Here is a 13,743-nt window from a genome sequence, read left to right on the forward strand (position 1 = left end):
TGCGGAGCACAGGCTCCAGACGCGCAGGCTCAGCAGCCATGGCTCACGGGCCCAGCCGCTCCGCGGCATGTGGGATCCTCCCAGACCGGGGCGCGAACCCGGTTCCCCTGCATCGGCAGGCGGACGCACAACCACTGCGCCACCAGGGAAGCCCTACTGTCTTTTTGATAATAGCCATTCTGACAGGTGTGAGGTGATATCTCATTGTGGTTTTCATTTGTATTTCTTTGATGATTAGTGATATTGAGCATCTTTTCTTATTCTTGTCGGCCATCTGTATGTCTTCTTTGGAAAAAAGGCTATTCGGTTCCTCTGACCATTTTTTAATTGGGTTGTTTGTTTCTTTGATGTTGAGTTTTATGAGTTCTTTGTATATTTTGGATATTAACCTCCTATAGGATATATCATTTGCAAATATTGTCTCCCATTCAGCAGGTGGCCTTTTCATTTTGTTGATAGTTTCCTTCACTGTGTAAAAGCTTTTTAGTTTGATGTACTCCCATTTGTTGATTCTTGCTCTTGTTTCTTTTGCTTGAGGAGACATATCCAAAAAAATATTGCTAAGACTGATATCAAAGAGTGTACTGCCTATGTTTTCTTCTAGAAGTTTTATGGTTTCAGGTCTTACATTTAAGTCTTCAATCTATTTTGAGTTTATTTTTGTATATGGTGTGGGAAAGTAGTCCAGTTTGATTCTTTTGCATGTAGTTGTCCAGTTTTCCCAACACCATTTATTGAAGAGGCTGTGTTTTCCCCATTGTTTATTTTTGCCTCCTTTGTTGTAGATTAATTGCCCATATAAATGTGGGTTCATTTCTGGGCTGTCTATTGTATTCCATTGATCTGTGTCTGTTTTTGTGCCAGTTCCCTACTGTTTTGATTACTGTAGCTTTGTAGTATAGTTTGAGATCAGGTAGCATGATACTTTATGTTTTGTTTTTCTTTCTCAAGATTATTTTAGCTAATTGGGATCTTTTGTATTGCCACACAAATTTTAGAATATTTGTTCTGTGAAAAATGCCATTGGTATTTTGATAGGGATTGCAGTGAATCTGTAGATTGCCTTGGGCGATATGGTCATTTTAACAATATTAATTTTTCCAATCCATGAGTGCAGTATATCTTTCCATCTCTTTGTGTCATCTTCAGTTTCATCGGCGTCTTATAGTTTTCTGAGTACACGTCTTTCATCTCCTTAGGTAGACTTATTCCCAGGTATTTTATTCTTTTTGATGCAACTGTGAATGGGATTGTTTTCTTAATTTCTCTTTCTGATTGTTTGTTGTTAGTGTTTCTGGTATAATTTCTATGTCAGAGTTCTTTAGTTGCAGGTAATAGAAATTGATTCTGAATAACTTAACTTGAGCAAAAATAGAGATTTTTGGAAGGATACTGGAGTTACTTGAAACTACATGAAGTGCTCAAAAACAAGGTTTCAGGGAGGTCAGGAACTAAGGAAGCTTGGGGCATTTGGGTATCAGAACCTCAGTCTCTATAGTTCCCACTCAGGTTTTAAAATTCAGGCACAGAGAATCTGATTATTCCATTAAGAGATATGGGATATCTTATCAAAACCAAGATCAGTGAAAGAATGCTGGACAAACCAAACAGTAGTTACCAACAGAGGTAAGAAAAAGAGAGGTGTCAGCATCTAAGTGGAGATGTTGAGTAAGCCTTTAGATGAATAAATCTGGATCTGAGAGAAGAGGGCTAGACTGGGATAAACAATTAGGAGTTGTAAGGAATGATTGAAATCATGGGCATCGTAGAGATTGCCTAGGAAGAGAGTGAGTGACCATGTACCCCTCCAGCTCCATTACCTGAGGGCAGGAGTGCTTACTGGAGTAATTTGTAACTAGAGAATTTTTTTCTACTTTTTAGAGGACATGCTATTCCTAGCGACTGGGAAAAGAACCCAGGATGTGGGAATATAACACTGTGCTGGGAACACTGTCTCATAAGAAGTTGTTATGTGGAGATTTTAATAGAATGTAACTTCTTTCTGTCAGTTATAACAAATGCCAACTTATTTTTCTCTAACATTATTTATATTGCACTTGGTCCTCTGCTAAGAGTTTTATGTGTGTCATCTTATTTAATCCTCACAACAAAATAATGAAGTAGTTATTATTATCACCATATTTTACAGATGGGTTACTGTAGTCTCAGGAGTTTAAGTAACTTTACTCAAAGTCATCTTGCTAGAAAGCAGTGGAAATGGAATTTAAGTAAGGTCTATCTGAGTTCAGACATTTTTACTCTCTATCAAATGATACAGCAATGCCAACATTAGCTATAGTTTAGGATTATTGAGCCCTTACTGTGTACCGTGTAGTGTACTGAATACTTCATATGCATACTTCATTTAATCCTCATAATAACCTTTTAAGAAAGGTTGTGATCAACTGTTGTTATTTCATCCTCATAATAACCTTTTAAGAAAGGTTGTGATCAACTGTTGTTATAAACTGTTGTTATCCCTATTTAATAGTTGAGGAAACTGAGGCTTAGAGATGTTAATTCCGTGGTTGTCATATAGTAAGTGGTAGAGTCAGGGCCTGAACACATCTGTTTGATTCCAAAGCCCGTGTGTTTCACCAATACTCTCTATCAAAAATAACTAATTCTTAGAACAGTGGCTCTTTTCCCTGGCTGCGTATTCGAATCACCTTGGGAACTTAAAAAAAAGTCGATGCCAAACCTCATCATCAAAGATTCTGATTTAATTGATTAGGAATGCAGACTAGGCACTGTATTATTTTTAAAATTTTATTCATTTATTCAGTTTATTGAATGAACATTTAATGAATGTCTTCTCTGTGTCAGACACTTTCTAGGCATTTACTCTCTAGCAAGATGTATTAGTTAGCTATTGCCACAACAATACATAACAACAACCACGAAGTCTCAGTGGCATGAAAAGTTAAGAATTAAGCACTTATTCTCACCGATCTGGAGGCCAGCTGGGACTCAGCTGATTGGGCAGGGTTCTGTTGTTGGGCAATTCTCATTCGGGCTGGGGTGACTCTATTTTTCTTGCTGCAGGACTATGAGTAAACTGGGGTGGCTCTACTGCATGTATTTCTCATCCTTGGATGAGTGGACTACCTGGGGCTTGTTTCTCTCATGGCTCATCTCATGCCAGTGGCAGAATCACAAGAGGGAGCATGTACAACTGTGCAAGCACATATCAGGCCCTTACTTGGGTCACATCTGTGTACACTCCATTACCCAGAGCAAGTTTCAAAGCTGAGCTCAAAGATAAGAGGTGGGAAAATAAATGCCACTTCTTTGGTGTGGACCTGCCAAGTTCATGACAAGGGCTGAGAATTGGGGCCAATAATTCAATTTAAGGGGGAAATACTGAAAGTGAATAATAAACCTAACTCATAAGAAAATAATCAAGTGTGTTAGAAATTGATAAGTAATACTGTAACAAAGAAAACAAATTCTGGAAGGTGGTGTGAAGGTAATTCTAATGTGCAACTGGGACTTAGGACCACTGATCTTACAATGTTCAACCTGGAAAGAAGCCTGGGCTAACATTCTCTCCACCATTTTGAAAATAATAAAACAGATTCAGAAAGTAGAAGAATCTTACTCAAGGTCCATAGGTAGATAGTTATAGAAATGGAACTAGGGCTTGGATCTCCTGACTCTCTAGACTCTTTCTCTTATACCACAGTATTTTAATCCGTGGTCTTAGAATTCTCCCTTTACCAGTGGTACCAAATTGACTGTGTTGTAGAAGGACACAGTCATTCTTTCTTATCTTAACCACAAACATTAGAGGTATACTGCCTAAATCCTATCCTTCCCTTAATAACGCATTTTAGAGCTCAATTTGACATTTCCCGTATTTGTACTCTTCAAAAGTCTGTGGACATTCTATCCTCTCTTTAGTTTTGTTTTTTTTTTTTCCCTTCAAGCTGAAGACTGTTGATTTTGGTCTATCTTCCTGTGATCTCCTAGTCCCATGCTAGCTCTCTACTTGGTTACTGGGCCTTCTCTCTTCCCCAGCTCTGTGATGCTTTGAGTAGTCTTTCTTGAGTTACTTTTTTACTCTGGGCTTCCACCAGGCCTTACAGTCATCATTTCTGTTTTGGGTTACAGTCTTCTTGATTTGCCAGGATGAACAGTCAAAAGAAACGAAAAGATATGGAACCTGCTTGCACCTGGAGCTTATTGTCTGAACAGAAAGGTGAGTAACTGAATGAGGTAAAAGAGGGTATAATCTAGGTAATCTTGTTCATTCTCTTTCCCCTACTTCTCCTCATGGACTGTGGGATTTTTCTGAATCTTTAAAATTGTGTTGTATGTGTATAGGTATATGTATACTAAGGTATTACATGGATACAGAATTTACCCATTAATAATCTCTCCACAGTTTTTGTGAAGAGGCATCTGGTGTTTGTAATGTTCTCCATAGTCCCCAAAGCATCTATAATCATAAAAGACTCTTAAGTCTCTTCCTTTACTGTAACCACAGATTTTCACAGGAGACAGCACAAAAGAGTAAAGAGTGAAGATTTCTGGAGTCCTTCCCCATGTGGCTGATTCCTGAACTCCAAGGAATGTTTAGTTATGGGGAATAGAAACTGGTTATCTTCAACAGACCACTCACTTGCTGCCCATTTCTGCCACATTCTAATATCTGTCTCTCCATACTCTGCTTCCTCCCATCCACCTAGTCACAGCTCCCAACTATGTCTCACTCTTGCCTATAAAGGTGTGCAAGTACTAAAAACCTATAGGAATGTGAAGGTGTGTGTGTGTGTGTGTGTGTGTGTGTGTGTGGGCGCGCGCGCGCGCATTTGAATGTAGGTCATTGTATATTTCTGTCAAACTAACATCAACAATGTCTTATTCTTTCTCATTAACAAGTTAGGCTCAACAGAAGCTCCAACAGAAGCAATAAGCTAACGTTCAAAGGAAAACAAAATACCAGAAACAGTCACTTCAAATAATGAATGCCCCTTTAAGTTCATGCCTAAAATTTTCCTTATCATATAAATATAAATGTTTACACCCTAAATATATTTGTGTGGGAATTTCTTAGGTTTACTTTATGTTGGACATTAGCTATGAAACACCTTTTTGGTAAGTTAGAATAGATGTGAGGTGGCTTTCTTTCTTTGTTTTATTTCTGTTTGGGGAACAGCATGAATGGCTGTAACAGTGTGACTAAATTTCTGTGTATTTCATGTTTTGGTACAAAGGTGTATTTGCGATACTCTTAACCCCAGCTCTTCCTCCCACAGCTGCTTCAAGTTCTCTGGCTTCATTTTCATGGAAGGAGCTTACAGGTAGATGTCTTTTCTGATTTACTTTTTCTGTTTTGGGAATAGTGTCTCCCATGAACCCCACTCATCCCCACTCCTCTCCCATTTCTTCCCCCATATTCACTGAGCAACAGTCAATGGTTTTTTTGGTACTATTCATGGAGTCCCAAACTGTCATATCAAATAGGACTTTTATATCATTTAGAATAGATATTCAAGTACTAGGAGGACCTCTGATGATGGTAGTCAAGCACCAGATGTACAGGACTTTATGGATAGAATAGACCAGTCTGCTTCTGGAATGATCTAGATTGAGGTCAACAAATTACAGCTAGTGGGCCAAATCCAGCCAGCTGCCCGTTTTTGTACATAAACTTTTACTGGAACCACCCATGCCCATTCATTTACATGTTGTCTAGGGCTGCTTTCACGCTAATATGGCCGAGCTGAGTAAAGGTATACCTTGTTTTATTGCGCTTCATTTTATTGTACTTCACAGATATTGTGGTTCTTTACAAATTGAAGATTTGTGGCAACCCTATGTTGCCAGATGATGATTAGCATTTTTTTGCAATAAAGTACTTTTTAATTAAGGTATGTACATTGTTTTTTAGATATAATGCCATTGCACACCTAATAGACTACAGTACAGTTAGTGTAAGTGTAACCTTTATATGCACTAGGAAACCAAAAAGTTTGAGTGACTTGCTTTATTGCAATATTCGCTTTATTGCAGGGGTCTGGAACTAAACCCACAATATCTCCAAGGTATTTCTGTAATTGCAGCAGAGACCTAAAAGCCTAATCTATTTATGGGACTTTACAGAAAAAGTTTGCAAACACTTATCTAGATCAGCATTCCCCAACCTGAATTCTACAGAATACTATTCTCCAGGAGTTAATAATTTTGCTTTTAAAAAAAGGTTCTGTAGTCATTTAAGTCCAGAAAATACTGGATTAAACAAAATTAAACAGTCTTTCTTTTTTAACTGTTGATTCGCTCAGAGCCTTTCATATGCCAGTATGTATTGAGAAACTCTAAAATGAGATAGAAGGTGCATTCCCCTTACCTTATTTGACCACTGGACACCTTTTTCACAGCTCTCCTATTAATATCTTGCAAAAATGTTACACAAGAAACTTATTTGGAAAATACTAGCTTAGATATTCACATAACAGAAGTTTGAACTTGATAACTGACTCCTTGGATTATTTTTTCTAGTTGCAGAAAGTGAAAAAACTATGTAATATAGTATTTAAGCATAAAGGCCATGGCTTCAGACAAACCTGAGTCTTAATTGAAGTCTCTGCCATTTACTAGCTGTTGAACCTTGGACAAGTTACCCAATGCTATAAGCAGGACCGGCTACATATTTGTGGGGTATGGTGCAAAATGAAAAGACAGGATTCCTTGTTCAAAAATTATTAAGAATTTCAAGATAGGAACAGCAGAGCATTACACCAAGTATGGATCCTCTGAGCACGAGGCCTAAGCACAGATTGCATACCCATGAACGTATAACCCTGGTTATAAGTTTTCAGTTTCCTCAACTATAAAATCTGGATAATACCTACTTCATGGGATTATTATGATGATTAAATTTTTAAAAATGTATGTAAAGGGCCTAGTACAGTATCTGACACAGAATAGGCATAATAAATGGCTTGTTTTTAATTCAAAAGCAAGCACTTATAGCCATTTTCAATAAATATTGAGTGTCTACCATGTTCCAGGCACCAGCTAGGTACTTAGGGTACTATGATGAAAAAGACAGACAAGGTCCCTGTTTTCATGTAGATTAGTGGGAAAGACAGATAATGAAAAAAAGAAACAAGACAACTGTAAATTGTGCTAAGTGCTATAAAGGGAAAACAGGGTCCTGGGAGAGGGTATAGTAGAGAGGATCTGCTTTAAACTGGGTGGTCAGGGAAGTCTTCTTCTAGGAAGTAATGTTTAAGGTCTGAAGGATGAGAAGGGGATCTCCATGGGAAGAGCAGGAAGAAGTGTGTTCCAGGCAGAGAGAATAGCTGGTGGAAAGGCCTGGAAGTGGGAAAGAACATGGCATTTGTGAGGAACTAAAAGTAAGCCAGTGTGGCTTTAGTATAGGGACTGAGAAGGAGAGTGATGTAAAAGGCTGGGGAGTGAAGGTAGATAGGGCCCAGATCGTAGCAGACCTTGTAGGATGAGGTAAGGATTTTGGATTTTATATCAAGTGCAATGAAAAGCTCTTGAAAAGTTTTGGGCCATGGCAGTGACGTGATGTAATTGATATTTTTAGAAGATCACGTTGGCTGCTTGTGCGGAGAGGAGCCATAGATGGCAAGAGTATAGATGAGTAGGAGGCTGTTTCAGCAGTCCAGGAAAGAGTTGATAGTGCCTTGTACTTGGGTGGTATTTGAGGTTGTAGTGGCAAATAAATGGATTGGAGGCTTATTTTGGAGATATAAATGATAGGCCTTGCTAAATGGATGTGGAGGATTCAAGGGAAAAAAAAGAAATAATGAATCCTATCATTTTTCTGAGCCCTGAGGAGGGTTTTTCTGGGGGTGGGGGCGGGCAGTGGAATAGAAATCAAGAGCTCAGATGCATGAAGTCTGAGGAGCCTTTGAAACATCTGAGTAGAGATGGTGGTGATGGTAGTATTAGTTATAGTTGTTGTTTGTATTGTTGTCTAGGATTCTGTGATTACTGACTCTTGGTGTCACCCCATTAGATTACAGGAAAGTATTTAGAAAACATCTAAAAGAAAAATACCTAAAAAAAGGAGTTGACAAATGTTATCACCATGGCAAGCATATAGAGTCACGACTGCTTGTTGTAAAAGAACACTGTATATCAGAAAAGCCACCATGCGGAATTCCTCAACAAAATAATTTTATTGAGATGGAACATATATTTGATCCTGATGAAGAGGGCTCCAGCTTATCCCAAACTGTGGTGCTTCAGGGATGTGCTGGGATTGGGAAAACAGCTGTGGTGCATAAGTTCATGTTTGACTGGGCAGCAGGAATGGTTACTCCAGGCAGATTTGACTATCTCATCTATGTAAACTGCAGAGAAATAAGCCGTTTTGCTAACCTTAGTGCTGCTGACCTGATCACTAACACTTTTCAAGATATAGACGGACCAATCCTGGATGTTATTCTTGTATATCCAGAGAAGCTTCTGTTCATTCTTGATGGATTTCCTGAGCTTCAGTACCCTGTAGGTGACCAGGAAGAGGATCTTAGTGCCAATCCCCTGGAGAGGAAGCCAGTAGAGACCCTCTTATGTAGTTTCGTGAGGAAAAAACTGTTTCCTGAATCCTCCCTCCTGATAACTGCCCGGCCTACAACCATGAAGAAGCTTCACTCTCTGTTAAAACAAGCTACCCAGGCAGAGATCCTGTGGTTTACAGATGCTGAAAAAAGAGCATATTTCTTGAGTCAGTTTTCAGGTGCTAATGCTGCAATGAGAGTTTTTTATGGTCTGCGAGAAAATGAAGGCCTTGACATTATGTCTTCTCTTCCCATCATCTCCTGGATGATCTGCAGTGTCCTGCAGTCACAGGGAGATGGTGACAGGACTCTTATGAGATCACTTCAAACCATGACTGATGTGTATCTGTTCTACTTTTCCAAGTGCCTCAAAACCCTTACAGGCATCTCGGTGTGGAAGGGACAGAGTTGCCTGTGGGGCCTTTGCTCTTTGGCTGCAGAGGGACTGCAGAACCAGCAGGTCCTGTTTGAAATCAGTGACCTCAGAAGACATGGGATAGGAGTGTATGATACCAACTGCACTTTTCTCAATCACTTTTTGAAAAAAGTTGAAGGAGGTGTCAGTGTCTATACTTTCCTTCACTTCAGTTTCCAAGAGTTCCTGACTGCTGTGTTCTATGCCCTGAAGAATGACAGCAGCTGGATGTTTTTTGATCAAGTGGGGAAAACGTGGCAAGAAATATTCCAACAATATGGAAAAGGGTTTTCATCATTAACAATACAGTTCTTATTTGGCCTCTTACATAAAGGAAAGGGAAAGTCTGTGGAAACTACTTTTGGGAGAAAAGTCTCTCCAGGACTTCGAGAGGAGTTATTGAAGTGGACTGAGAAAGAAATAAACGATAAATCTTCTAGGTTACAGATTGAGCCAATGGACTTGTTTCACTGTTTGTATGAGATTCAGGAAGAAGAATATGCAAAAAGGATAATTGATGATTTAGGGTCAATTATACTGCTTCAACCTACCTATACAAAAATGGACATTCTGGCTATGTCATTCTGTGTAAAAAGCAGTCATAGTCACCTGTCAGTGTCTCTGAAGTGTCAGCATCTACTTGGATTTGAGGAGGAAGATCGAGCTTCAGCATTCATGCCACCAACCTTGACACTTAATCAGTGAGTATACTAATGTCTTTTCACCAGTGTTTTGGCCTACAGAAATGATAGGCCTTCTTGTTTATTTCAAGTATTCAGGCACATAATCATTTCTAGCATTGTCAATAAATAAATTGAATTATTTCTGCTTTCCATATTGTATGTCTATCAACACAATAAGGATTTATTGAGTATCTATCACATATTGAACACTGGCCAAGGTAGACACCGAGGGAAAGCTAACATTTGTGAGAACTTAACTATGTGCCAGGCACTGTGCTAGCCACTGTGTGTGTATGTGAGTGTGTGTGTCCATTAGTCTTCACTGTCTCCCTGTGAAGGTGCTTTATAATTATAAAAAGTTATGAGCATATAAATCATTAAGATCATCATTGAAGACTCTGCTATTTTGGTGTTGATGACTATTCTGGAAAAAGTTGTAAACTTAATGGTCAGTTTGTCCTCACTCTACATATACTTCATCACTGAGGCCTCAAAGAGCTCCAGGTTGGTAAGGGACAGAGCTGCACTCCTGTGTATATTGCTATAAAGCCTGGGTTCTTTCTGCTAGACTCACACCTACATGGAGAGTTGAGAGCTGGAGTTCAGAGGCTTAGGTAAACCACTTACACAGTATGTACTCTGTATACTACAAAATACAGCTCTACTGACTTACTAAAGCAGCCAAGAAGACTTATACCTGCATTGTCTGGAAAATGTCACTGGTCATGAGTCTGTTCTCAGTACTCAGATTAATATGGACAGTGCCTGTCATTTAGTCGTGGGTCCAGGTGAGGGGTAGGGGACCTTGAGAAGGAGACAGGAGTGGGCAGAAGACTCAGCTTGGGAAGTGAGTTAACCCGAGTCTTTCCTCTGGTAATTGTTAGTTCCTCAGTGGGCAGTAGCATAGAGGTGGAATTGAGCATGGCATAGGTGTGTTTGTGGAAAGTGAGGAGGGGAAGGGAGGTGCAGCAAGACTTTGGGACCAGAGGGGAAGGGGTATGAGAAGTTACATGGACTTGGAATTACGAAGCACTTTGGCTACAGTGTCTTCATGAATTCATGACAGCTTCAATCCAACTGTATATTATAAAGTAAAATAATGGACAGTATACATTGAGAGATTTTAAGCACTGATGGAAACACAAAGGGGCTTCTAGCTCATTTTGGGTTTCCAGAAAATCAGCCTTACATGGAGTCCCCATCCTTCAACCCCATTGCTTTCATCAGAAGGTTTAAATTCTTTTCAAAGTTTAACCCCTCCCAAAAAAAACGCCCACAAAAACACCCACTTTTCCCAAGCGTGTTGACTGAGAGTTTACTGCAGTTGATCTTTGAACAACAAAGATTTGAACTGTGCAGGTCCACTTACATGGGGATTTTTTTCAATAAATGTGTACTACAGTACTATAGGATTGAGGTTGGTTGAATCCTCGGATGCAGAACCTCCGATATGGAGGGATAGGGAGGGCTCACTGTGAAGTTTTACGGGGATTTTCAACTGTGGGGGTGTTGGTACCCCTAACCCCCATATTGTTCAAAGGTCAACCGTATTGAACTTTCCTAGTTCTCAATTATTGTCGTTAATTCTTCTATTAGTACTGACAACCAAGAATCAGTTACAGTGTACAGACAGCTTGGGCAAGTCACTTGACCTGAGCATCTGCAAAATGGTGATTACAATACCTGTCATTGGATTAAGGACCAGATGAGATAAATTCTGTGTGTAAAGTGTTTACCTCGGTGCCTGGCATACAGTACCATGGCTTTGGCTTTGGTGTCAGACAGACCTGAGTACTGACCTTCATTCTGTTCCTATGTGACCTTGGGCAAATTACCTTTTTGTGCCTTAATTTCCTTATCTGCAAAATGGGGTAATACCTCCTAAGGTTTTTGTAAATTAGTACTAAGATGGCAGCAGAAGCCAAAATAAGCCTTTTACTTAAAATTTTGTTTTTAATGATTTTATTTTTGCTTTCTCATCTCTTTTAGGCCCTTCCAGCTGCGTAATTGGCCAGTCTCTCCACTCCACTTGCTCTGCCAAGCACTGCGTAACCCATACTGTAAAGTCAAAGACCTGAAGTAAGTTGAACTTTGCTTTAAACTCTTAGGTATTTGCAGGTAAAGACTGGGTTACTAGAAATTACACTCCCAGCTGATGAAAAGATACGATACAAGCCTAGAAGGGGTAGGGAGTCAGGCAGCGATCCCTGCCAACCCCTCCTGCCTCTTCTTCTTTTGTATGTCCTCTTTTTGCTGTAGCAAGTGGGTGTCAGGCTGTAAAACCCAAGAGTTTGTGTCTGATGCCTGTCCTGGACCTACCCCACTCCCCTGCCTTTTCCTTCCAGACTCCCACTGTTTTTCCCCTTGGTTTCCTTTTCTCTCCCTCCGTTCCCCACCCCCATCCTCCTCCGCAATTATTCCCCCAAGTGCCACTGCTCTGAAGCCCCCATCCCCCACCTGGACATTACGTCCTCGCTCACTCTCAGGTGCCTTGTCTGCTTGTCTGTCCACATCATACACACACACAGACAGGAGCCTGCTTGGTTTCCCACCTCCTCACCACACAGATCAGTGTCTGCTTTCCTTCCCTTCTGCCCCAGAGGAAGAGGTAGCCTATCCAAACTCACCCGAGCCAGTAAATTCACTTACTTTTATTTTTTGTACTTTTGTGAGCATTTATTTTACTTCACACAACAACAAAGTACATTAATACATAAAAGCCCTCCATTCCACTACCCCGTACCCCTTCCCACCCCATACCCCCACTCCTGCTTCCCCACTGGGGACTGGGGAGGCTTCTCCTATCATGGGGCTGAATGATGATAGTAGTCCTCATCTGCAGCTGGTGCTGGTGTCCTCTGTATGCAGCCCTGAAGGATTCCTTTAGGGGTGGCCCTGTTGTAAGCCCGGGGTTAACCCCAGGCCTGTTTTGATTGTTTCTTATGATATAACTCGCCCAGAACATGAATGAGCTTCCTGTCCAGTTCATTCCTGGAGACTTGGGATGCAGGAATCCCCACTACCCATCACTCCCTGATGCACCTCCCCGCCAGTTCCGACATTTTCTTTGATGGTTTGTGGTTTGCAACTGCTCTTCTGGTGTAAATTTCTGGCTTGGCAGTAATCTGGTTGCCCAGACCAAGAACCCTGTGGAGTTAGCTTAAACAAAAAAGGACCTGTGTAAAGTGGATTTTCACTCAGCACAACTGCAGGAAGTGAAAAGTGGTCGGGATGCCACTCTGCAGGTCTGGGGTCACGGGATCAACTCCTCTCTGCTTCTCTGTCTGTTCCCTGGGGCCTCAGACTGTGATTCTCTGAAGGGCACTGGGCCTTTGTAAAGCATGCGGTTCTGTTCCCCCACAGCCAAGGCCAGGCCTCAGCTGTGGCCCCGGTGTCCATGACTCTGACCTTGCCCCCGACTCCCAGTGACCCACTGCTTCATTGCCCGACACCATCCTGGCTATGAAATCTGCCTCTCTGTTCAGATTCTCTAGCGTGAGGATCTGTTTGGCTCAGGATGGGTCAAATGTCCACTCCTGCTCCAGTCATCTACAGTCTAGTTTCAGGGGTGGCGGGGGGAAGCAGAGATGGGGGTGTTATATACTGTCTGCCCAGGTCCACCAGATGCTAGAGTTGGGGAGAGACACACACAGAAGCGGCAGTAGTTCTGGGGTGTCGAATACTAGTGCTCTGGAACACAAAGAGGGTCATCAGAACACGTCTGTCTCTCTAGGTCTCTCTCCCCCTAAGCCCCCAATCTACCACTTCCCCAGCCACCACCCCACACCCTACCTTCCACCCCATTTCCCCTCCTCTCTCACAGCTCCCTTGCCCCATTCACCCACCCACCCGCCCTTTCCTTCCACTCTTCCCAAGCCCTCCCCCACCCCTCCCCCTCCCTCTGAAAATTGATTTCCCATCAGGGTACGTTTCTATTCTGTTTCACATTTCTGAATTCAAGGGTTTTATAGCCAGATTCCCCTCCCACAGAGGAAGCAAGTTTTCTGCCTTGAAAACTTCACTTTACTCCAAGGGCAGCCCCAATCCCCTGGCCTTCGAAGTACTGGAGGTCTCCTCTGCTGGTGGGGACCAGGGTCCCTCCCAT

At 41.3% G+C, this 13,743-nt stretch overlaps 1 protein-coding gene across 11 annotated transcripts in view; it reads left to right on the forward strand.

The window, feature by feature from the left end:
• LOC102974348 (NACHT, LRR and PYD domains-containing protein 12) overlaps positions 1-13,743 on the forward strand; it is a 46,412-nt gene that overhangs the window by 13,602 nt on the left and 19,067 nt on the right. For 9 of the 11 annotated variants that reach the window (XR_003677858.2, XM_028482504.1, XM_024128133.3 and 6 more), the window contains 4 exons: positions 4,114-4,201; positions 5,262-5,306; positions 7,997-9,656; positions 11,628-11,717. Coding sequence is in view for 10 of the 11 variants with exons in the window: in XM_028482504.1 (XP_028338305.1) it covers positions 4,132-4,201; positions 5,262-5,306; positions 7,997-9,656; positions 11,628-11,717 (1,865 nt within the window). In the remaining variant the exon portion in view is untranslated. The remainder of the gene's footprint in view (positions 1-4,113; positions 4,202-5,261; positions 5,307-7,996; positions 9,657-11,627; positions 11,718-13,743) is intronic. The other 2 variants (XM_028482508.1, XM_024128134.2) reach the window with 1 other exon arrangement.

The sequence above is a fragment of the Physeter macrocephalus genome, chromosome 21 (assembly GCF_002837175.3).
Source record: "Physeter macrocephalus isolate SW-GA chromosome 21, ASM283717v5, whole genome shotgun sequence".
NCBI classification, from domain to species: Eukaryota; Metazoa; Chordata; class Mammalia; order Artiodactyla; family Physeteridae; genus Physeter; species Physeter macrocephalus.